This window comes from Schistocerca serialis, chromosome 10 (assembly GCF_023864345.2).
Source record: "Schistocerca serialis cubense isolate TAMUIC-IGC-003099 chromosome 10, iqSchSeri2.2, whole genome shotgun sequence".
NCBI classification, from domain to species: Eukaryota; Metazoa; Arthropoda; class Insecta; order Orthoptera; family Acrididae; genus Schistocerca; species Schistocerca serialis.
The window spans coordinates 84,730,928-84,755,962 of record NC_064647.1 but is presented as its reverse complement, the minus strand read 5'-3'; the positions used below and the strand labels follow the sequence as shown (position 1 = coordinate 84,755,962).

Genomic DNA, 25,035 nt, shown 5'->3' with positions numbered 1-25,035 from the left:
TGGAGTGTAAGTGAACTAAGTTACCCAACATCCAACAATGTCCTCTGGGTGATTTGGTTTTATTGTCAGGCAGTGTATTTTGGGTAAAGTTAATTGAAGTTGACTATTGTCTTCATTATCTTCTTGCACAGTGGCCGTGACAATCAAGTTAGAGCAGTTTTAGTAAGAATGGAACAAATGCAGATAGTACCTTTCCCACTGCTTCATATATAAACAGAATACAAAAACGAGTAGCTAGTATTGGTATGAAGTACCATCCAATGACCATACCTATCACAATTTATGCAGAACAACAATATGAAGAGGATAGAAAGTCGTTCACCACATAGAGGTGACACTGAGCAGCAGACAGGCACTTGTAAAACTAGATTAAACTTTTGGACAGTCCTTCCGATTTAGAAAAACACATACACATTCATATACACTCATACACAGTCACTCTCATCTCCAGCCAGTGAGACACTACCAGAGTTAACAGTGATTTCGGCTGGGGCAAATAGTGGGGGTAAGTATGGTAGAGGTGAGGGTGACAGGATGGTGGGCTGCTAGGTGCAGCATGGAGAGGCTGCACTGGGAGGGGGGAAAGGAGCAGGAGAGGAGAGGAGAGGAGAGGAGAAAAGACTTTGGAGGCGCACTGGGTTAACAGCAGATGTGTATCAGGCTGGAGTGGTTGGAGCAGGAGAGGGGGAGGTCAGGGACTAGCAAAGGCTGGGCTGGCAGGGGGGGGGGGGGGGGAGACTATGGGAAACAAGGCATATGTTGCAAGGAGAGTTTCCAACTGCATAACTCACAAAAACTGGTGCAGTTAGGAAGAATCCAAGCCACACACACTCTGAAGCAATCAAAATCAAGAACTGTATTAGATGGTATGCTTGGGAACTGGGTAATCCAGCTGACTCTCAGCCACAATTTGGCAGTGGCAACTTGGCAGACAGATAGCTTGCTGTGTATATGTAGCAGTCTTCACTCCCGAGATATCCCACTTTAAAAAGCTTTTGTAATTAGTTATTTTGTTTGATATCTATGAGGGATTATCCTTAGAGTATTTCAAAAGAGGCCTGAGAGCAGTGCCTCAAATGTTGGAATAACACTGAACAACTGTTGAGAGTGTTTATCAGACCGTCTCAAAAGGTGCCACTGAACCTAATGATATACTGTAAAGGTTATTGTTACCTATTCATAGCATAGAGAGGTTCTAGGTATAAGTGATAAACCAGCATCTGAGGTTTACAGCGAAACAGATTCATCAACTAAATACATACATTAACAAGTGTAAACAGCTGTTTATACACGGCAAGTAAAAGCATTTAAGGATATTAAAGTATGCCATTACACACAAAACAGAAGAATATTTACACACAGAATAAATAGTGATAATATCATTTATTTAACAATCACAGAAAAAACACAATGCTGTATTCTTCATTGGTCAAAACATCTAAACATATATTTTCTTAAAACACATCAACAAAAACTGTTATGTACATCAACGTTTAACCATTCACAGACCAACCAACCAAGTAAAAAAAAATATTTATTGCCCAAAAAGTAAAAATGAATTTACAAAACAATGGGGTAAAACTAAGAGCAAGAGAGCAAAGCATAAAAATAAAAGAAATGGTACAGAAGGAATTTTAGGTAAAATCAGAAGTTCTGCATAACAAGTTAACCTATATAATCCACGGATCATATGCTCGTCGATGTTGCCTTTCTGGAAAATGGGAAATTTCCAGTACTAAATCCAGAGTCTTAGCTTTCCTGGCAGATTCTACGCGGTCATACATCTTATACAATGCACAAACTTTCAAAATGTGATCTGCTTCTTCTTCTAAGCTCTTGATGACAGATAAATGTGTGTTAAGGTTGAAGGAATCGATACAAGTGCAGTGAAACTTGTTGCCAAGAGCTGACAGACTGCATCAGTCAAATAGCATGTATTGCATGCGACTTTAACACACTTTTTCAGTAATAAACAAGATGAACAACTACAAATTAACTAAATGGAAACTGTGTTAAACTGAGAAACAACCAAAGGTAAGTATTCAAGCAAAAGAAAAAGGAAGATGAGAATTGAACAACTCGCCAGTTGTTAGGTCATTACGGTTGGAGTACTTGCTCAGATGGAAAAGCCACTTATTAATCATCCTGGTTCGCACCTGAAGTAAAGCCATCTCTCCACAGGCAACAATAATTTGCACAGGCAACCCCCCCCCCCCCCCCCCCTATCACCCACTGAGACGAGTCAGTGTTTCCACATGCAAATCTGAGTTCCTATTTGTACTATATTCAAAACAGCATCAATTTAAATAAGACATGCAGGCATAAACATAATGTTAACCAGAAGAACATAGCCTCACAAATAACAAGTACGAAAACGTATTCCTCGTTGAAATTGCTTGGGGAGCATCAACACACTAGTAACATCATTGTTGACACAGGACAAAGCGTTGTTCGAAAAATAAATGAATAAGTAAAAACTGTTTTCTAAATCCTTTTGAGCTACATTTCTTGTTCTATGCAAAATTAGGCATATGTGCGACATGACACGGCAGCTCGCCTTACATTCCACATAACGCTGGGACACCTGGCAACTGCAGACTTCTTTATTATTGCTGTTGAATGCTCGCTTCTTTTCTAAAAAGACAATTTCTATATTTTCACTTGAAATTGTGCCTGGTACTTATAATACCCTGTAGTTATATTGCAAAGTACTGCTTTTCTCTCAAAAGTTCTGCCTCATTTTTATTTTTAGAGTTAGTCAAGGCTCTGATAGGTCACAGATACTGTAAATATATTATATTCTTTACTTAATTTTATCACCAAATTTTCTACTACTGTGCGGAACATTCATCATTCAGTGATTGTGTCAACAAGAGCACTATTATATTTACATGCTGTTTTAATTAGGTCAAAGCCAGCTTTATATCTCTGAAGAGATAAATAAAAAAATATAATTCCACTTCATCATAATACAATATATTCAAAATATTGATTGTTATGCAGTAATACGAATTTCGACAAGCCCGTACTCTCAGTTATGAAACTTTTGGAAAATGTTACGTCATTTACAATAGTCCGCAGCTCGTGGTCTAGTGGATATCGTTGCTGCCTCTGGATCACGGGGTCCCAAGTTCGATTCCGGGCCGGGTTGGGGATTCTCTCTGTCCAGGGACTGGGTGTTTGTGTTGTCTTCTTCATCATCATCATCATCATCATCATCATTTGTGACAGTGGCTAGATTGGACAGTGTAAAAACAATGGACTGCATAAAAAATGAGACTTTGTATGGGCACTGATAACCACGCAGTTGAGTGCCCCACAAACCAATCATCATCATCATTTACAATGATGTTGTGTTTCTTTATTACAGCCGATTATAAAGAACTGCTGAAGGCTGTTATTAGAACCCCATCACAAGGTTTAGAACAGTTTGCCACTTTACAAAGTATTTAGTCACTTAGCTGAAGACAAAGCTCATTCATTCAACATGACACTAACTATTCACATACATAAATGAAAGGTGCTGTCCAATAAAAAAAGCAGAATGAGAACAGCTCCACATAGTAGCATTTTCTGAAAGTCTTGAATGGTGGTGGGGGAAGGTGCATGTGGCCAGCAAGTTAAACAATTTTTAATTTTTCTGTCAGGTCAGCTGGCATCACTGAGACAGTAGGGTGGTTCCAGAGGCCACCTGTCTGGCCAGTGTGGTAGTATCATTGCCTGTGGAAATGAGACTTAATGTACCAAAATTTGTCGATGTTGTTGTTTTGGCCTTCAGTTGAGAGATTGAACCACAACTAATCTACAGAACATTATAAAACTGAGACAGAATTGTTTGCTAGTAATTCAGCAGAAATGTTAGTACTACCGACAGACTCACATGAAAGCACATAAGCCATCCTAGGTCAGGAAAGGGAGGGTGGGGAAGACAGGTCACTCAGACCCCAGGATGAGAGGAACCCACCAGCTGTGAAGATGAAAGGAAACAGAGTTGAAAAGGGGGAGGGGGAGGGGGGGAGAAGCATGGGTGGGCAGAAAAGAGAGTAGGAGCTCAAACAAAGATCACTGACCTCCTGAAGCTTCACGTGACACTACTGCACTTCATTAGGCATCCTTGCTCCAGCTTTTGAACTGGCTTCCTTACTCAGTTTTAGGTGGACATATAATTTAATGTGCACCCCACACCACCATGCCTCTTGCCATTTTTCATATACACTGATGAGACAACCCATTAGTTTAATAGTGTAGTGGTATACTTTCAGAATACAATATAGCAGCAACTGTTCAATTAGTCCTCAGTCAGTTTCCAGAAGTGTGTGGCACCCGGTATCTACACACAGACTACACAATTCCCATAAATCACAGACTGATGGTTTGTGGGTGCGGAACTGGCCCCGACAGCAACCCCCACGCATTCCATTGGGTTTAGATCAACCAAATTCTGTGGCCGAGACACTTCTCAAACAGCTGTAAGACAATTATGACCTTGTGAGATCGACAATTATCCTGCTGGAAAATGTAGGGATGCTGGTGGTCCATAATAATGTTCATGTAGCCACAGCTACGGCTCACAGTGGCCCACGGAAGTGCAGGTGAATGCCCCCCATACCATAACACTGCCTACAAAGGCCCGTGATATCGGAGTGGTGCATATTTTGAGCACACAGACGGCAGTGTATCCAGACCTGAATGTTGATCTGCTGTAACAATTAACATGATTCATCCAGCTACAAGACATATTTCCACTGATCCACAGTCCAGTGTCGACAATCCCATGTCCACTGTAATCACTACTGACGATGTCATCGGGTCAACGCGGGACCACATAGTGGTCGTCTGATGGGGGGGGGGGGGGGGGGGGCACACTCAACAGTGTGTGCTGTATAGTTTGCTTCAAAACACTTCTGCCTGCTGCAGCATTGTAGTATGCCATCAGGTCTGCCACAGATCTATGCTGCTTTATAGACTGGCAAGTCTCTGACTTCCACATTCTATTATGAGACAAGGATATTCACGGACTTGTCACCTACTCATGATTTCACTGTCCTTTACGTGCTGTCGTCTGAAGAGCGAGGTGCCTGAGGAAGGTCGATATCTCGCAACACGACCACAAGAAACAATAGTCGCTGCAAGTTGCATCAACGAATGAGCAACAGCAACGCAGCCAGGCCTACAAACATTTCACTATGCCGCCGCATGCACTTGTCTATTTACCGCCAAGCACAGAACCATCCTGCCCCAGTCAGTGAGCACTGACTTAAGATGACAGCATCGTCTTCTAGTATGCCAGTTGTGTAATCAATGTATTAGGCAGAGCTATAAGCGAAGGTTACTATTGCACATACTCAGAGTGAGAGACTTTTAATTTTGTCTGTATCAAGCGAGACAATGTTGAGAGACAGTAGTAAATACTCACGAAATGGATTGGACAAAGTAATTTTCTTATCTATGTTATAAAAAACTGAAATAATATTCTCCGTGTTATAGTATCCACTCGGTCCCCTCCCAGAGCAAAACAATGCACCCACCATAGCGTCAGCAAGTGTATTTTTGTCCAGCACAACACTTCAACCACCTTCCATAGATGTTCATGACAGTTTCATGTGAATTGTTGACTGGCTTTGCTGTTTACAATCTGCCTGCTCCCAAGTGCTGGACATAACAATCTGTCCTTTGCCAGACTTACTCACATCAGTACATTCCCAATTTTCAGTACATGTAGTTGCTAGAATGATTCCCCATTTGCTCTATTCTGCTCACATATTTCCCGGGCCACATCATGTGCTCGTAGCACTACCAGGCAGCATTCAGTCTCATGCTGCACAATGGTCACAATGCTTCAGCTCATCAGTGTAAACTAATCACCATCGGCTGTGAAAGTCATGGGAGAGACAGATAAAATCTTATGGCTGACTAAGGGTTGAACTCCAGGCCTTAGTTTGCCATTCACCCAATGAGTCAAACATATACATTAGTTACTTCATATTGCATGCAAGGAAAACAAGATTTAGTGAAAGTAATGGTATCAGAGCTAAAAGAAAAAAGTGTTTCACAGACAACGTTAATGCTACAAGAGACAATAAAAGTGATTGATGTCAGTGCACATGTAAGGATACAGATGTCTGTCACGAACACTTGGCGCCTCTCGTAACGCTCGTATACCTTGCCCTGAATATGTACTGTTGTGCCCAGATCCAAAAGTTCACGTGCTGCGTCAGCTTTTGTCATCACTTTTTCCATAAAAGAAAGTCTTGCCTGTGAAAACAAAATACCTATACAATGTTTTCTTGCAAATTAGGTTTTCAGCCACAATAAACATTTTAACAGTTGTTATTTTCTGCTTACAGTTGCTGTTTCATTCAAAATGTTGGTTTTTTAAAATATTCATCAGGTTTCACAATCACACAGAAATTAATATTAAAAAACAAACAGAGAAATAGATTCCACTCAAAAACGTTTCTGTTCAATGTGTGGTCAGGTACTATGATGCATATGACATGTATCAAGTGTATAGATTACTAGTGTTGGGGTATGTAATGGTGGATAAAATAAATACCCTAGACGCTCGTTAACATAGCAGTTCCTTGCATACGTAGGTGCCAGATAATGGAACTGCTGGGTTATTAAATGTGTATGATTTTCTTCTTCTTTCTTTTTTTCTTTGCGTCATCTAAGGACCACACACCAGTTTCAATGCTTTCTTCTTTGTTGTTCTTTCTTGTTCCTCCAGTATTCTTTCATCTTTTCACTATGTATCCTTTTTCTCTCCTCAGACCATTTTGACCCTGTCTTCTTCTCCCTCTTGCCTTGGAATCCTTCCATTTTTAACACTTTCCTCTTGAAACTCTCTTTTTCTGTTGCATCTTTTTCACTTATGTTGTTTCTTTCCAAAACTTTCCTAACTTCTTGAATCCAGACTATTGTTGACTTCTTGTCCTAAAAATATTTAAAAATCTGTTTGGTTAACCTGTTGCTGTTCATTCTGTATAAGTGTCCAAAAAATAGCAGTCACCTCTTTCGTAGTGTTTTATTTACGTTTTCTATGTCGCGATAAACTACTTCATTGCTTCTTAATTTCCATACCTCTGTATTTTTTGGTGGTCCAAGTATTTTTTGAATGATTTTTCTTTCTAGGACTTCAAGTCGGTGTAATTTGTAGTTCGAGTACTAAACGTTCACTTGCATAAAGACATTCTGGTTTTACTACTATGTTGTAGTGCTGCATCTTCAAATTTTTAGACAGACACCTTTTGTAGTAGACATTCCTAGTTATTCCATAAGCTCTCTCCATTTTATGTACTTTTTCTTCTATAGCGAATTTTTCTAAGCCATTATCTTAGATAGTTGTGTATGATTTTATTATTATTATTATTATTATTATTATTATTCAGGTGACATATACTTCATTAAATCCAAAGATGCGATTTTAAAAATACCCAAAGATACAATTCTAAAAACATAGGGGATATACTTTATTAAGTCCAAAGATACATTTATTTTCAAAGAAAACTTTTTCCTGAATGTTTATGTAGTTATACAGCAGTATCACTCACTATGAAACTTTTAACTGTCGCAAAGATGATATGCGATGGGACATGCTTTATTGCATAAACTCTTTACAAGCACTACTTCAGTACTGTGTGTATCTGTTTATTGCATAATGTACTCCAGGAAGATGTCTGTAGCTTCAGCACCAGCAGTGTGAGAAATCTTCATGCTCTCTCCTCTGATGTCCTCTTCTTCACCACTGTCATCAATACTTTCCTGCACACTTTTGATTATTTCTTCGTCTGTTTAACTTTGGTCTTTCTCACAGTCTTCCTCAATGAGCCACTTAGCAATATCATCTTCATCAATATCCCCTCTTCCTGGAAGCATGTGGAACATGTCAGTGTGCAAAGTATCAGCAGTTGATGATTCCGAACTGACTGGCTCATCACTGTTGTTCAGTACTGAATTCAACTCTACATCAATAGATGGCCACACTTATCTTCAGGTCTTCGTTATCGTAGTGCTCTCCACTTTACGCTTTGCTTCGGCTGCTTGGAAAACAACATCACATGAGTTGATTGCTTTCCACATCTTCAGCATAGTCTCAGTACAGAAGTTTTCACATTCGTTCAGCAAGAAGACAATTTTGATAATGACATTTAGTTGATTCCAAAATTCTCTTTGTGCTGAAGCAAGACTGTCAAACTGAGTGATGGAAGAGACATTGGTATTTGCATACTACCAAACTTTACAGTCAAATCAGATGGATGACTGACAACATTGTCAATAACAGGGAGAGCTTTCAATGTAAGATTTTTCTTCTTCAGCTCTTTTCTCACTGTTGGTGCAAAACTTTAGTGGAACCACCAAGAGAATACTTTTCTGTCTGTGTACAGTTTCTTCTAAGTGCAATATTGCACTGGTAGTGTATTTATGTCACTGTGTCGAAAACAAAGTGGTTGTTGGGATTTCCCAGTCAGCACAAGCGGTAGTTCATGACTCCGATTTGCATCACAACACACCATTAAGATTACAAGCTGTTTCTGTTGTTTCCACCCACGAGCTTACTTCTTGTTCTTGGCAGCTAATGCTTTTGAAGAAAGCATCTTGAAAAACAGCTCAGTTTCATCAGCATTGTACAAGGCATCATCAGTTACATCCTCTTCATCTATTATCTTCTGTATCTCATTTACAAACTCATCTACGTCTCCTTTGTCAGCCAAGTGACTTTCCCCGGTGACCGTCAGCTGCCAATGGCTGTGTCGTTTTTTCCAGTTTGATAACCAACCCTCTGTTACTGCTAACAAGTTGTGTGTACTTTCATAACTGCACTGTTCAAACTTCCATTCTCACACTTTCGCACAACCCTACATTTTCCCAATTCACTATCCATTCGGGTTGCATATTGTTGAATAACATCATCTTTCTTCTTGATGTCTCAAATAGTCACTCCTCCCTAGATTGTACTTGTCAGCAACGACTTTCTGTGAAGAACTTCATTTCAACTTATCTAAAATGTCAAGGTGTAGCATAACTTGTTTCCCTTTAGAAGAAATGATTCTGAACTGTAAAGAATGTCACAATTTCAAATATGCACAGCATTGTTTAACTTTGTAGTTCACTAACAATATTGTTGTTTATGATAATTCACTGTTGTGTACCATTTTCGATTTGGGCCAGATTGCTGAGAGTATACACTACTGAGGGCCGGATAAGTGAGAGTTTAGTGTATTTCAATTTGGACACATTTCTTTCAGTAAAACAGTAGCTTCTTTAAATGCCACCCTGAAAAGAAAACCAGGAAGGTGTGGCCTGTCGACTACTATAATGATGATGATGATGATGATGATGATGATGATGATGTGCGCTTTATGGAGACAAACCAAGTCTTTCCTTGAATGTAATTTCTTGAGGTGATGGCCCACGGGCACATATTACACACTTTATAAAGAGTGTTGGGCAATGCCAAATAGGGTCACCCCTCGGAACCAGAGCTTGACTACATCATAGTTCCATTAAAACATGAAGTAGCAGATGTTTATGTCCTTTACACTCATCAATCCACAAAAAAAGGTCATGACATTAATAACTTAATGTGCGATAACAGACAAGAAAACCATTTCGATAGGCGACTGTGGGACTAGTAGTTTAAGTTTAATGCAAATTAAGGTATCATCCCATCTCCTCCCTATACGTCTGAGAGACTTTTAATAGCTAATCAGTCCGAGTAGCCAAGCACATACCTCAGTTATGATCTTAGCATTTCAACAACAGTTTTGTTCTTTTACACAGGTGGAATGGAGAGGGTTTGTTTACTCATTCTCCCCAAACATATAGTCTGGTAACTTTTTCTCCTACTATTCTATTTTACTAATCTGTATATCGTCATTCATAACATCAATCTTTCTAAAACATTAGCTTTCCGACAAAGAAACACAGCACTGTGAAACAGCCACAACATCTGAGAGGAACAGAACAGACTGGTTATGGCAGCGGCACGGTCGGGAGCGTCGCTCCTGTTACAGGTGGAACTGGTCTACTGACAGCCTGTCATGTACAAACTCAACCACCGCAGTTTTATTTTCAGAATACTGTTCTCTCATTTCATGCTTAAGTTGTACCAATAAAAACAATGAATTAGTGTATGTACACGTCCACTAACTGTACATCTGAGTGATAACAGGAAAGGGAAGTGGAGCACAAGAAACAGAAGAGCAAAACAAATTACTGACAAAACAATGAAGGTGAAGAATCATAGACCTGTGGAACTGTAGACCATCCTAAAGTGAGCATCAAATGTCGTCGAACATGTTGTGCTCACCGGCATGGTGTACCACCAGATGACTACACTCACTGTTGGTCAAATTCTGTCAGTGCCCATTCATACTAGTGGACAGCCATTTAGCAGTCACTTCTACATTGAGCTATGCTGTCATAGACCAAATCTGATTCAGATACTGCATTCTCAGTGACCTTACTGGATTGGACAAAATCATATAAACACATGGTATAAACATTTCATTTATGGATTTTTTTCCAATTTTTCTGTAATACACGACTTTGTTTCTGCATTTGCTGTTTTCTTCAAATCCTCTCAAAAGTAATTGGAAAATAATATGCTACCCAGATATAAAATTTTATTGCAAAATGTGAGAGTATTTTTCAATTACAGATCTGGCTTCCAGCAAGAGAAAAAAATTTGCTGATAAGATTAGCTCATTACTAGACAAGAAGAACAAAGCTGCAGAAATCTTCTGTGACCGTATAAAAGCTTCTAAACTGGTAAACCACATCCTGCTCATCTGCAAATTACATAGGTATGCAATTAGGGGCAGAACTCTACGATGACTTATTTCAAACATTTATAACAGAATAAAAAGACTAATTATCTCTTCAAGTATAGAAACTTTTCCTTTTACATGGATATCAATACAAGGTGTCCCCAAGGTCCTATTTGAGGACCTATTCCGTTTTTGTTTTATGTGAATCATTTGCCCATAAATATTAATTGCCCATTTTGTTTGCAGATGATACTTCTATAGTAACTGAAAGTCATGAAGCAGAAAAGATTCTGATTGCATTATTAATCTCAATGTAGACAAGTGTAATGTGCTGCGAATACACAGAAAGATAGATCCTTTATCATTTAGCTACAAAATAGCAGGTCAGCAACTGGAAGCAGTTAATACCATAAATTATCTGGGAGTACGCATTAGGAGTGATTTAAAATGGAATGATCATATAAAGTTGATCGTCGGTAAAGCAGATGCCAGACTGAGATTCATTGGAAGAATCCTAAGGAAATGCAATCCGAAAACAAAGGAAGTAGGTTACAGTACGCTTGTTCGCCCACTGCTTGAATACTGCTCAGCAGTGTGGGATCCGTACCAGATAGGGCTGATAGAAGATATAGAGAAGATCCAACGGAGAGCAGCGCGCTTCATTACAGGATTATTTAGTAATCGCGAAAGCATTACGGAGATGATAGATAAACTCCAGTGGAAGACTCTGCAGGAGAGACGCTCAGTAGCTCGGTACGGGCTTTTGTCAAAGTTTCGAGAACATACCTTCACCGAAGAGTCAAGCAGTATATTGCTCCCTCCTACGTATATCTCGCGAAGAGACCATGAGGATAAAATCAGAGAGATTAGAGCCCACACAGAGGCATACCGACAATCCTTCTTTCCACGAACAATACGAGACTGGAATAGAAGGGAGAGCCGATAGAGGTACTCAAGGTACCCTCCGCCACACATCGTCAGGTGGCTTGCGGAGTATGGATGTAGATGTAGAATACACATGATGGCGTATAATCATGGTTTCTGCTAAATGGGTTGACCTTGAACATTACAGAAATTCATATGGTACAGTTCATGAATGTCTCAGTTCATTGTTGGGATTAAATCTACATAACAATGTAGACAATGTTGAGTAGCTGGCTAGTAAATTGTGCAGCTTTGCAATCGCATTATAAATATTAAGCAGTGTTACTGAGGTGAACTAATGAAAAACTGTACTCCACAGTTACTTTTTGTCAATCACAAGGTGTGACAATGGTTTTTGGGGAAATTAACGAACATACTATGCATACTGAAAATCATTATGAACACATATGCCCAACATTCAAGTGTGTCATGTTGCTATTATTTACAAACCTATACCTCCCTACACATCTACAAAATTATCATGTTCGTATAAAGCAAATCAGAGTTTTTTTTACTGATAGCCATTTTGACCATTCACGTAACACACAAAATAAAGATAATTTTACACTCCCTGTTCAAAGCTGAAAATTACATGCTCAGATTCCCAACATGCTTTGATGAAACCACAAAAAAATGAAAATATGTGTGTTATATGCAAGAAGGCAGGTCCACTCCAAAAAGGAAATAAAGAAAGAATGAAGAAGAAGAAAAAGAAGAAGCTATATGATATCCTACAGCAGAGATTCTACTGCACAGCCAAAGAGTTCATGAAGAATGGACTAACAGTTCGAGCAGGATGTACATCACTATTATTCTTCATTGACTAAACAACAAAACATGCACTAATATTAAAACACTGTTGCCTCTCTCCACCTATAGTTTTATACTAGCGAACTTGTATTATGGTACACATCTGACCTTTGCTTTGCACACCAATCACAGTATACAAAAGTAATGCTAGAACAAACACTGACAACTGCTTCGGGAATTTCTTTATTGTGCTACAAGTTTTGAACAGAAAGATCATAATCAGGCTAAAGAACAGACCATTGATATGCAGATGTATAAATCATCATAATTTTGATAATGATCATTACATGTTCAAACACCAACTGTTGAGGAAATGTGTATTCTACATCTGCAAGACTGCTCTGCAATACACACTTAAGCACCTGGCAGAGGGCTCACAAAACTACCTTCAGACTATTTCTCTGCCGTTCCACTCCCTAGCACCACATGGGAAAAATGAATACTTAAAACTTTATATATGAGCTGTGATTTCTCTTATTTTATTTCAATGATCATTTCTACGCTTGTAGGTTGCCAACAGTAACATATTTTCACATTCAGAAGAGAAAGTTGGTGATTGAAATTTCATGGTAAGATCTCCTCCATGACACAGTTGAAATTGGCCAAGATTGACTGACAAGCAAGAGAATCTTGTCACGAAAGTCTACACTTGAAAATAAACGAACATCCATCATCTCTCATAGAGTTGAAACATTTTAATTGTCAATAATGCTAAAAAAAGAAGAAGAAGAAGAAGAAGAAGAAGAAGAAGAAGAAGACAAAAGCATTGACTACCATTGAGGATTTAGTTATTTGGCCACGATAAGTTGACCCTTCGTGCAGTAGCTGTCAAGAAGGGCAGAAGGTATGCTTTGTCCCTGCATGAGAATTGCTGAGGGGATAGCGGTGAGTTGAAGGCAGCGCTGACTTCTTCCCGCAATGCTGGAACCATTACTTATGTTTTGTGCTTACATGAAAGCAGAGGTGACACATGCAGAAATATTTGCAGCACTCAGACAAATGAATCTCTTCCAACTAGTGCAAATTTTCCCCATTACTGGAAGAACCAGTAAAAAGGATTAACTAATCGTGATCAAACAGTACATGAATAATCACTCCGAATGATGCAGGCTGTTCTCCACAGCAAAACTGATCTTTCAGCATGTTAGGATTAAAAATAATATTAATGATTTTAGTGAAGTTCCAGGATACACATCATGGAGCAAGAGCCACCACTGAAATGTTAACGACCAGTGCAGACAGCAATGTCATTTCAAAAGCAATATATTCAAATGAAGATTTCCTTTTCTTGTTCTTTCCACTCTTTGAATCTACAGGGTTATTACAAATGATAGAAGCGATTTCACAGCTCTACAATAACTTTATTATTTGAGATATTTTCACAATGCTTTGCACACACATACAAAAACTCAAAAAGTATTTTTAGGCATTCACAAATGTTCGATATGTGCCCCTTTAGTGATTCGGCAGACATCAAGCCGATAATCAAGTTCCTCCCACACTCTGCGCAGCATGTCCCCATCAATGAGTTCAAAAGCATCGTTGATGCGAGCTCGCAGTTCTGGCACGTTTCTTGGTAGAGGAGGTTTAAACACTGAATCTTTCACATAACCCCACAGAAAGAAATCGCATGGGGTTAAGTCGGGAGAGCGTGGAGGCCATGACATGAATTGTTGATCATGATCTCCACCACGACCGATCCATCGGTTTTCCAATCTCCTGTTTAAGAAATGCTTCTGCTTTAGCCTTTTCCGTAAGATTTTCCAAACCGTCGGCTGTGGTACATTTAGCTCCCTGCTTGCTTTATTCGTTGAGTTCCGCAGCTACGTGTGAAACTTACCCGCACGCGTTCAATCGTTTCTTCGCTCACTGCAGGCCGACCCGTTGATTTCCCCTTACAGAGGCATCCAGAAGCTTTAAACTGCGCATGCCATCACCGAATGGAGTTAGCAGTTGGTGGATCTTTGTTGAACTTCGTCCTGAAGTGTCGTTGCACTGTTATGACTGACTGATGTGAGTGCATTTCAAGCATGACATACGCTTTCTCGGCTCCTGTCGCCATTTTGTCTCACTGCGCTCTCGAGCGCTCTGGCGGCAGAAACCTGAAGTGCGGCTTCAGCCGAACAAAACTTTATGAGTTTTTCTACTTATCTGTAGTGTGTCGTGACCATATGTCAATGAATGGAGCTACAGTGAATTTATGAAATCGCTTCAATCATTTGTAATAGCCCAGTATTTGATCAGCTTTTGTTGGAGATTATCAATATTCTATGGATCAACATACAGCAAGATAACAGAAAAGAAAGGCAAACAAAATGTTAAAATCAGCAAATAACCATGACACGCGAGAAATAGGAACGTCACAGAGTGATACTGGACAGAGGACCATAATAGCTCTTGTAAATAATGAAGAATTTAAATATTTTAATACTGGTGATTTGTAAACCACAGCTAATCAGAGAAATAATAAAACTTCATAACTTGCCTGCTTCACGTGAGCTGGCATAGGGGATTCAGCAATTCTCCTCTTTGAAAGCAGAAGTTCTTCATACCTCTCTTCATCTATTTTTAAGTTCTTATTAAGTTTGCATACAATGGCTCCTGTACCATCATCCACTGCAATACAAGAATACATCCATGAAAATCAATCCTACAAGTCTGTTTTATTTAACTATATATGACGGTAGTATCTGTTCCCGAAAGAACAGTTACCGTGGATGACCATGCAGCTTTGCTAGAAATGAAATGATAATTAAATGGACACCCTAGCTGCAACCAGGCGTTGATGTACTTCATTGGGGACATGTTGAAAATGTGTGCCCCAACCGGGACTCGAACCCGGGATCTCCTGCTTACATGGCAGACGCTCTATCCATCTGAGCCACCACGGGCACAGAGGATAGTGCGTCTGCACAGACTTATCCCTTGCACGCTCCCCGTGAGAACCACATTCCCAATATGTCCACACCACTACATTCGTAGTGCGCCTAATAGATGTTTGCCCATCATACTCATTACTCGTGGCAGATTAATCTACCAAGTCCCGTACGAGTTCGGGCATAGCGTGTGCGTTCGCACAAAAAGGTCAATGGCCGAGAAGGCATATTTTAACTGTATATGACGGTAGTATCTGTTCCCGAAAGAACAGTTACCGTGGATGACCATGCAGCTTTGCTAGAAATGAAATGGTAATTAAATTGACACCCTAGCTGCAAACAGGCATTGATGTACTTCATTGGGGGCATGTTGAAAATGTGTGCCCCGACCGGGACTCAAACCCAGGATCTCCTGCTTACATGGCAGACGCTCTATCCATCTGAGCCACCGCGGGCACAGAGGATAGTGCGTCTGCAGGGACTTATCCCTTGCACGCTCCCCGTGAGATCCACATTCCCAATATGTCAACACCACTACATTCGTAGTGCGCCTAATGGAGCCTAATAGCAGGAGATCCCGGGTTCGAGTCCCGGTCGGGGCACACATTTTCAACATGTCCCCAATGAAGTACATCAACGCCTGTTTGCAGCTAGGGTGTCCATTTAATTATCATTTCATTGTTTTATTTAACATTCAAATAAAACTATCCAATGGCAAAAGTGCATTTACAGTGTCAGCGGCTGGTGTATTGCATGCTTATTTTGGTAATACCTTGTGTGATAAGGATGGGAACTGATTACAAGAAACTGTGGGTCAGTTGGTGGTAGCAAATCAGAATGCTCCTTTGTAATTTTCTATGGTTTGTAAATAAAGTTATCTGGTATTTTGCTCTATTAGGTAAGAATTTAATCATGCCAGTGCAGTTTTTGGCAAAATAAGATCGACAAGTATGTTATTGGTATGACAAACTACATTATACATCAGTCTGTTATAGCAATTGTAATTTTTTTTTTTTTTTTTTTGACGCCCAGTGGTTTTGCCACCTCACAAGTAAATTATCACATCCCAACCTAACCTAGGCCTCAGGCCACACTACAAGTCAGTCTGTCAGAAGATCAATTTTTCTTCCATTCACATTTGTTGGCTTTGTGAACTCTCAACCAAATTGTCACATTCAAACTAACTTAAGCCTCAGGTCAGTGTGTCAGCACATCTATATTTTTGCCATACACCAAATAAGAACGAAAAGCAGTAACTAACCTTAAAATTTATAATAACCATACCAATAAATATTAATCCGGCACTCTCATATCGAAAACAGATGTAATCAAATTATATCTTCTGCTGAAAGAAACCATTAGATTCATTAATTCTCATTGGCTACCATAGTATATATCACCTGATTGGCTATGATGAATGGCAATGAACTGCCAACATCAGCATGCAACGCAAGAGCCCCTGACACTTTAGCTCTAGCCAACCTACCAATGTAGAAACTTGTGGCAAATTCGAATCACATGATAATGTGTTTAGAGTGTAGATACTGGCAACAGTTCCTCAACTACCACTGCAAGTCCTTGTGGCTGCATCTCAGCCTGAAAGTAATACTCAACAACAAAATAAGAAACTGGTACATCCACATGTAAGACATGTTTTGCCCTATTTTCTAAAGTTGTTAACAATAATGCTTTCAAACTATCAACTAATACACGCAGTGAATAAAGATTCTTAAACTCACAGTAAACCCCCCAAAGCATACTTATTATGAATGTTGTGTTGGGTATCCTAATCTATTACAAAACTATTCACAGAAAGATTAAAAAAGCACTCTAAAACAATGGTGGTATTAATGGGAGCTTTCAAGGATTGTTTGTGTTTACCTCCACTACCAGCTGACTTAGTCAATTTGAAACAACTGTTGCATTAATTACTCCAGAAATATTGATCAAGGTATGGGAATTATGATGATGTTTGGAGCTCACGGGCACTCAACGGTGAGGTCATCAGCACCCTTACACTCGTTAACACAAATAAATGTGGCTAAAATTTCAAAAATTGTTCCACACTCATGCACCCGAATCGACCACACAATCACTCTATCTTATATGGTCTAAAACAATGGGGGAAGAGTAAAAGTAACTATACATGAGATTAAAACACAAGTAAAATGACGAGGGAGGTAAAAGATACACATAGTCAAATGTCACTGGCTGACTACCTATAAATAATATGGGTGAGTCAGAAACCCTGTTAACAAATTAAAACCATCTCTCTAAAATATTGGGACAAATGTTGGACAATTTACAAACCTTTAAAACTCGAACCAAATTCATTTGAATGTTACCTAAAACATGGGGCACGTCCATCGGCAAATCTGCCGCAGCCCACTGGTCGGAAAATAAAACACAGTCCAACAAAATTTGACGCACAGTGATCTGTATGCCACAAGCACCACACACTGCAGTGTCCTCTTGCCGGACCAAGAAACCCCGCGTCTTAGGGCTGTGGCCTGTACGAGGATGAGTAAGGACATTGTTCTGTTGACATGGCTGGAAAGATGTATGCCATAGCCGCATTGTGGGTTTTACTAAATGTAGTTCCCTATCTGTTACTTCCAGCCACTCTTCCTCCTACCAATGCAGGACTCTGGAGCTCAACAGCAAGGTTACAGCATGCACACTCAAATACCTGGGTATCAAAACACGCCTCCTTGGTTGCTACATCTGCCCTTTAATCCCCTGCAAGTCCCATGTACCCTGGTACCCAGCAGAAAGACCCTCCTTCTCCAGTCATGGTATTTGGAGAAGGGCATCCTGAATATTCTGGACTACTTTATCTGCTGGGTACAAATGGTTCAGACAGTGAAGGGGGCTCAGAGAATCGGAACAGACAAGAAATTTAGCACTGGAAGAATGTCTCATCTGCTCCAATGCCCACAAGATTGCATATGATTTGGCATCGAACACAGTAAAATCTTGAGGCAATCAGGGCTTGTGGACATGATACACAAAAATAACAGAGCAACCAAGAGTCCTCCCCATTTCAACCCACCTGTAAAGACAGCTACATATTGCAGTGCTTGTATAAAATATTAGAAAACACTGTATGGGAAACAGAAGCAGGAATGCAATCTCTTCCGTACTGCGCCAAATCTAAAATTACACTGGGCCTCTCCAGTAACCAGGGTAACAGACGGTTAAAACCCTGGATTTGGAAGCGTACTTGCTCCACACAGAGTGACTCCAGCACACGCTGCATGCAGATTCCAAATGGCATTATGGCTCATGGATGGTTGGTGAAAAGGCGTTTCAGAGGCAGGTGAGCAACAGTACGATATACGGGTGAAGTCAGAGCTGTGAGGGACTTACGTGCCTGGCGCACCGTGAGGACCTGCCACCAGATGGTAATTGGTGGTTTCCCGGCCTCAGCACAGAGACTGGGTATGGGAATGATCCTATAAGCACCCATGGCCAGCTGAATCCCTCATGGTGAGCAGCGTCAATGATCTTCGAATCGAAGGCCTCGCCGAACCGTACACAGTGCACCCATAGTCTAGCTGCAAGTGCACAAAAGCCCCTGAAAACCCGTTTTGGCAGCCTATTCCTCTAACCTCTGCAATGTATGTTGCAACTGACAGCTCTCGCAACACTGGAGGAATAGAAAACAACAAAATTGTCCACAAATGAAGAGCACGGTACAGGACTCCTTACCACAGACATGATACTGTTTATGGCTACAGTGAAGAGGGTAACACTTAAAATACTCAAATAGTCCACGGGTGTGCTGCCGGTCCATAGCGTCCAACGGGCACAATATTTCGGCGATCAGAAATTTCACCACCATCAGGTGCGCTGACGAACTGAGCTCCTGAGGGCAGGTGGCCGTATTAAATCCCCTCCCCTCACAAGGCATTCTCTCCACCGTCCGTGCCCACGCGTCAGTGGCCGCTGAGACACTGGCGTCGGTGTAATTGCCTCGTCTGCCCTAGTCGCCCATTCATTTCCTTTGCTGAGTGTCTTTTTAATTAGACTCAGTGCTGGTTCCCATGCCCTGCTGAGGTTGTAGCCGCAATGTCGGTTGATGAGTCCATCCCTGGTACGAATTTCGGTAGCCTCTCTAACAACGCTGTCCCAGTATTTAGATGTCTTTGCCAAGACCCTGGTATGTTGGTAGTCCATTTCGTGATTTTCGGACAAACAGTGCTCTGCGGCCGCCGATTTGTTGGAGTACCCAAGTCGAGTGTACCTCTGATGTTCTCGGCAACGATCTTCGATGGTGCGCACTGTCTGTCCAACATAAGTCTTCCCACATTGACACGGAATCTGGTATATGCCGGCCTTCTGCATAGGGACCAGCATAGAGTCTAATTAAAAAGATGCTCACCAAAGGAAACGAAGGGGCAACTAGGGAGGACAAGGCAAATACACCAATGCCACCACAGGTGCCGATGCCAGCGTCTAGGTGTGCGAGCACGGACTGCGGAGAGAACGCCTCACGAGGGGAGGGGATTTAATACGACTGCCCACCCTCAGGAGCTCAGTTCTTCAGCACACCTGACGATGGCGACATGTCTGATCACCGAAATATTGTGCCTGTCGGACGCTATGGAGCAGCGGTACACCCGTGGACTGTTCGAGGAAGAAATACGCCGGGAGAAACACACTCAAAACACTGTCCTGAGGGACACCATTCTCCTCCTCAAATGAATTTGACAGCGTGTCACAAACTCCAGTCCTAAAAAATCACTGAGACAGGAAAGACCGTAAGAAGATGGAGAGGTGACCATAAAAACCCCATTGATGCAGTTGTGCGAGAATACTGTGTCCCCAAGTAGTGTCATATGTCTTACTGATATCAAAGAAGATGCCAGTACAGTTACATTTACGTAGGTCAGATTATCGACAGTGGACTGAAATCTCCGAAATCCACATACAGTGGCGAAGAAGTTACCTGGTCTCTAACAAACAGACTGCGTGACAGATAACCGTTCACTCCAGGGTCTTTCCTACAAAGCCCATTAAGGTGATAGTCCTGTAAGTACTGCGAGATGTGTGATCTTTTCCTAGTTTGAGGAGAGGTGCCAGAACTGCCTCCCTCCATGAGTTGGAGAAGTTGCCTGTCTGCCATATAAGATTAAAACATTTGAAAATGATTTCCTTTGATGCCGTTGGAAAATGTTGAAGCATGCAGTACCAGATTTGGTCGTGACGGAGCAGTGTCACAAGTCTCAGACAGTGCCGATTTCAGCTCCCACATAGAGAAAGGAGAGCTGTAAGATTCAGAAATGTTGGATCTGAAGTACAACTGACCCTCTCTACACTCGCGTGGTAACGACAAAACGACAGATCTTGGCTTGCGTTGGCAATAGTTTTTGCAAAATACTCTGCCAGCATCTGAGTGATATTTACTGGTGGTGTTTGGAGAGACATATTTCAGTACTGCTGCTATTGGTAAACAACTGAGTTTACGGGAAATCTTTCAGATGGCTTCACATACTTTCGTAAAACAAGTGGAACAGTTTATAGACTCCAGGAACGATTGCACAACTTTTCCTTGCTCTCCGTAATTATGTGTCTAGCCTTGGCTCTCACGACTCGAAAGGCTATGTTATTTGCTGCACGAAGGCATTTAAATTGTCGAAGAACTGCATACCTGTCCCAGATTGCTGAATGGCACTCATCTGTCCACCAAGGTACAGGTCACCTTCTAAGATGACCAGAGCACTTTGGGATGGATAAGTCAGGGGCAGGATGGATCACTCGTGTGATGTGGTCCACCAATTCTTGGACTCTGTTGCAATGTCCAAACACAGCCAGCCGGCTGAATGGCATCCAGGTAGCCCTGCTGACCACCCATTTTGGTGGGTTCTGATGAAGCAATCCTCCACGCAGTAGGTTAATGCAGAGTCGGAAATGGGCACTGGAATGAAGGTCATCAATGACTTCCCACTCAACAGTGTCTGCCAGCACTGGACATCAGAGAGAGAGAGAGAGAGAGAGAGAGAGAGAGAGAGAGAGAGGGGTTAATGGCTGAGAATGAACCAGTGGCAGCACAGAAATGAGAGGGAATATCATTGTTTAGGGTGCACAGCTCTTCGGATGTTATGAGGCCCTCCAAAACCCAACCCTGAGGGCAAGTGAAGCTCGAACCCCACAAGACATGATGATTGCAAGTCAGTAGCTGGTGGGGCATATGGGTAGAGGAATGGGCAGGGTGGGGTGGGGGGGGGGGGGGGCAGAGCAGAAAGAAAGACACTGCAGTCCCTATTCCAGACCAGGTGATCCCCAGAGCTGTTGACACACTTCACAGGTGACGAACAACCACTCCTCGTTTCATGTTGTTGAACATAAGTATGGAGTCAAATTTCACTAGATCGCCATCCACCCTTTTCATTATATTTTGTACATCAACAATACCTTCTTGGGCCCCCTCATTTTCCAGTTCTTCTCTGGGGATGTCAACAACATTGCTAGAAGTCACAACACCTTTGCTGTAGTTCGAGGTGTTGTAGAGTTCTGTCTCTATTGCACACTCCCAAAGAGGTACCTTTTTGGAGGTTAACTGCTTGCTGGGAATTAGAAGTTTCCACTAGCAATGTTCCATTTCACAAGCACGTGACTGACATTAAAGAGCCACAAATACCCTCTGAACCCTTTTGAACACACAAGGGTGAAACCTTGTCGAAACTACCCTCTTTCCATTTGACTACAAAAAATATATTCTAGCCAGCAGCATGTGTTTTGTTACAATAACTACCGCCACTCTGAATGAGTTGAGAATCAGGAGGACTGGCTACATGAGACCTCTTGTTTGACAGTGTGTTGGTACCTACCAGTGAGCCACATTTTCTGCGGGGAGGAGGAAGAGGACGTTTCAAAGGATCCATCCTGGACTCATGAACATTTAGGAAAATAAAATTTCACCTACACAGAGCCTCACATGCCTAGGTAAGCCTTATACAAATGAGGTGGGGCAGGGTCCCCATAGATTACCCGCTAATGACTGTTCCACCTCAACAGTCAAGCATCTCATCAGTGCACAGCATACCTGCAGATTGAGGGGTTTTTATAGAGGTTTTTAACTTCCTCACAGACCGAGCACTCAAGATCCCCATTCCCTGTGGCACACAATGTTCCACTGCCGCATTGCATGGTGGTCGCTGAAGCTTGACCAGAGCTTAAGGTGACACAGGACCAGCGGAACTTGCCAGTCTTCAGCTCAGGAACCTCCGGCATCACTAAGACATGCTCAGCAAAGTATGGGAAGAACTTTATATATTACACATTCCAGTTACTTTTCATCTCTGATGAAGAAGAGCTTTATCTTCCTACTGTCGTCTGATCTCTTCAAGATTTTAATATGTTTGAAGGTATTAACATGAACATCCCGCAACTCCCTATTTACACGGAAGTAACATTAGTTTATCAGTGTGTTATTTACTACTGTTCTCATGTTAGTGACATCACTCACTGGGTCTTTCTGGAGACTTGAATCTACAACATTTTAATGTTGTCAATGATCTATCAGCCCAGTACTGAGCTATTTACTAATCCCATAAATATTCCCATAATAATATACTGGCTATTTGATTAGAAAATGATTAATAAAGGGCAGTACAATCCTCAGCACAAAAAATTGAGCCACCATGATTTCGATAAAGAGAGCTGCTACATAATTTTTGAATTTCATCTTCTGCAATGCTGAATAAGAACATAAGTGACAAAATAATGACTATCTTCTAAAACAATGGTGTATTTTCTTTTAATAAAAAATTGTTATTTGTGGAATTAAAAAGAACAAACTATGTAGTTTGTGCCAAAAGGAAGGTAATCATTCAAAGTATAGACACCATGAGATATATCAAGGGCAGGCAGGAAACTAATGAGTCTGGTGAACCTTTCCAAATTACGAGTGGTGATACTACTACTACTACTACTACTACTACTACTATTACTAGTAGTAGTAGTAGTAGTAGTACTAATAATAATAATAATCCTACTTTTTGTTTTTCTATGCAGTGTAATATAATCCTGCGTGAAACATAATTTTCCAAGATATATTAACAAGGGGTGGTGCTGAACAGCAGATGGGCACATTTAAAATACACTGTTGGATATTATAAGCTTTTGGACAACTTCCTTCATCAGATGAAGAAACATACACACAAGCACAACTCACATATGCATGGCCACTGTCATCACCTCTGGTCGCTACAGCCACACTGCAGTGAGCAGTGATCTCGGCTGGAATGGGCAGACGGGTTGCAAGAAAAATGTGAGGTGGGGAGAGAAACTGACAGAAGGGTAGAGGTGGGGTAAGATTCTATAGTGCTATCCAAAGTTATTCTATAAAGTGCTATCTGCATTCATGTGCAAGGATATGGCAGAGACAAGGAGGTGGGTTGCTAGGTACAGCATAGTGAGGGTGAATTATGGAGGGGAATGGCGGGTGGAAGGGAGAGAAGAGAAGCAGACATTGGTGCGGGCGGGGGCAGAAGGCATATATGAGGCTGGAGTGGGAGTTATTGCTATTCCATTCCAGATTTCCCATTTCTGTATCTCAGTGCTTACATTAATGCATAAGATGTGACACAAAAAGAATGGAGCTTTCTCAAACTCGCTCGAGCAGAAGTTACACACACACACACACACACACACACACACACACACACACACACACACACACACACACACACAAAAAAAAAGAACAACCAACCAATGTATATAAAGAACGATGCATATTCCGCTCTTGAAGTCACTGTTCCCATAATATCAACAGACTTTGTGAATCTTCCTTTAAAAATGTAAGCGAACGTAAAAATATGATGTTGGCGCATGTTACTGATATCTGCTATCCATAATTTCACTGGAATGTCGCAAGATTGTAATCTCCTGTAATGAAAACAGAAATTTTAGAAATTACAGCTATTAATACTCAGGAGACATACTGAAGTAAAAAAAATGCCGTATGTTTTTGTTATCGCTTTCGGACATCAAATCACTTATCATATGTTCTCTCCTGAAATATATGTGATTCTGGTTAAGCATTGATGAAACATATTTTGCACAGTAAATCTAAGTCAACTGATTATTTAGATGAAGCACACTAACTCATGCTTTACCGATTTCCTTGCATTCACTTTCATACGTTTATGACAGCAAAAACATTCAATATTATGACTTAAAAAAGAAAAGTATGATTTCGATCACACTACAAACGAGCAAGATTTCGCGCGTCGGAATTAAAACTCAAAGATATTACACGAATTGTTCATACGTTGTTTTTGCTCGCTCTATTAACTGGAAAACATTACTTTTCAGCGAATGAGTATGAAAATATGTTAACTTTATTTAATTATTGAAATATAAAATTAAAGTTTGTAATGCGTATCTCAAAGATCACATACATGTGATTAATGTCTGACGATGACATACAAATGTTGTCAGTTTGTCTCTTTTAAGATGTGAAACGTTGCCACCGCGAAATGAAAATTTTTTTAAAACAGCAATATCTTCGTACTGGTACATTTGTAGTTTATTCGTCTTGTTTGTAGCCATGAAAGTGTTGTGGTATGAACACGACCAATATAGGCGGCCGTTGTAAGAGCTATCCAAGCAGAGTAGCAGAGGGTTGCGTAACGTTTGCAATGGAG

General features: G+C 40.9%; 1 protein-coding gene and 1 non-coding gene across 7 annotated transcripts; both read right to left on the bottom strand.

Annotated features, from left to right (window-relative positions):
- Positions 1-1,368: 1,368 nt before the first annotated feature.
- On the bottom strand, positions 1,369-24,636 carry LOC126424782 (CST complex subunit STN1-like). Of its 6 annotated transcripts, none has more exons than XM_050087546.1 (5): positions 24,505-24,636; positions 24,099-24,274; positions 14,992-15,122; positions 6,118-6,255; positions 1,369-1,847 (listed from the first exon to the last, which is right to left on the bottom strand). In XM_050087546.1, exons 1-5 carry the CDS (start codon positions 24,516-24,518, stop codon positions 1,671-1,673), a joined length of 636 nt encoding a protein of 211 aa, XP_049943503.1. In that variant the 5' UTR covers positions 24,519-24,636; the 3' UTR covers positions 1,369-1,670. The 6 variants fall into 6 exon arrangements, with proteins under 6 accessions (XP_049943503.1, XP_049943505.1, XP_049943506.1 ...); XM_050087548.1 differs by having other exon boundaries at positions 1,369-1,835; positions 6,117-6,255; positions 24,494-24,625; XM_050087549.1 differs by having other exon boundaries at positions 1,369-1,828; positions 6,117-6,255; positions 24,494-24,625.
- Positions 15,324-15,398, bottom strand: Trnat-ugu (transfer RNA threonine (anticodon UGU)). Its single transcript has one exon. It is a non-coding gene; the product is annotated as a tRNA-Thr (tRNA).
- Positions 24,637-25,035: the final 399 nt, after the last annotated feature.

Bases quoted from the DNA above. Each gene is read 5' to 3' on its own strand.
- LOC126424782 (XM_050087545.1), bottom strand. From the start codon at position 24,528: ATGAAAGTGAATGCAAGGAAATCGGTAAAGCATGA. The intron at 24,275-24,493 runs GTTAGTGTGCTT...TTTTCATTACAG, and splicing joins AGGAAATCGGTAAAGCATGA to GAGATTACAATCTTGCGACA. The intron at 15,123-24,098 runs GTTGGTTGTTCT...CTTGTATTGCAG, and splicing joins ATCGTTCTTTATATACATTG to TGGATGATGGTACAGGAGCC.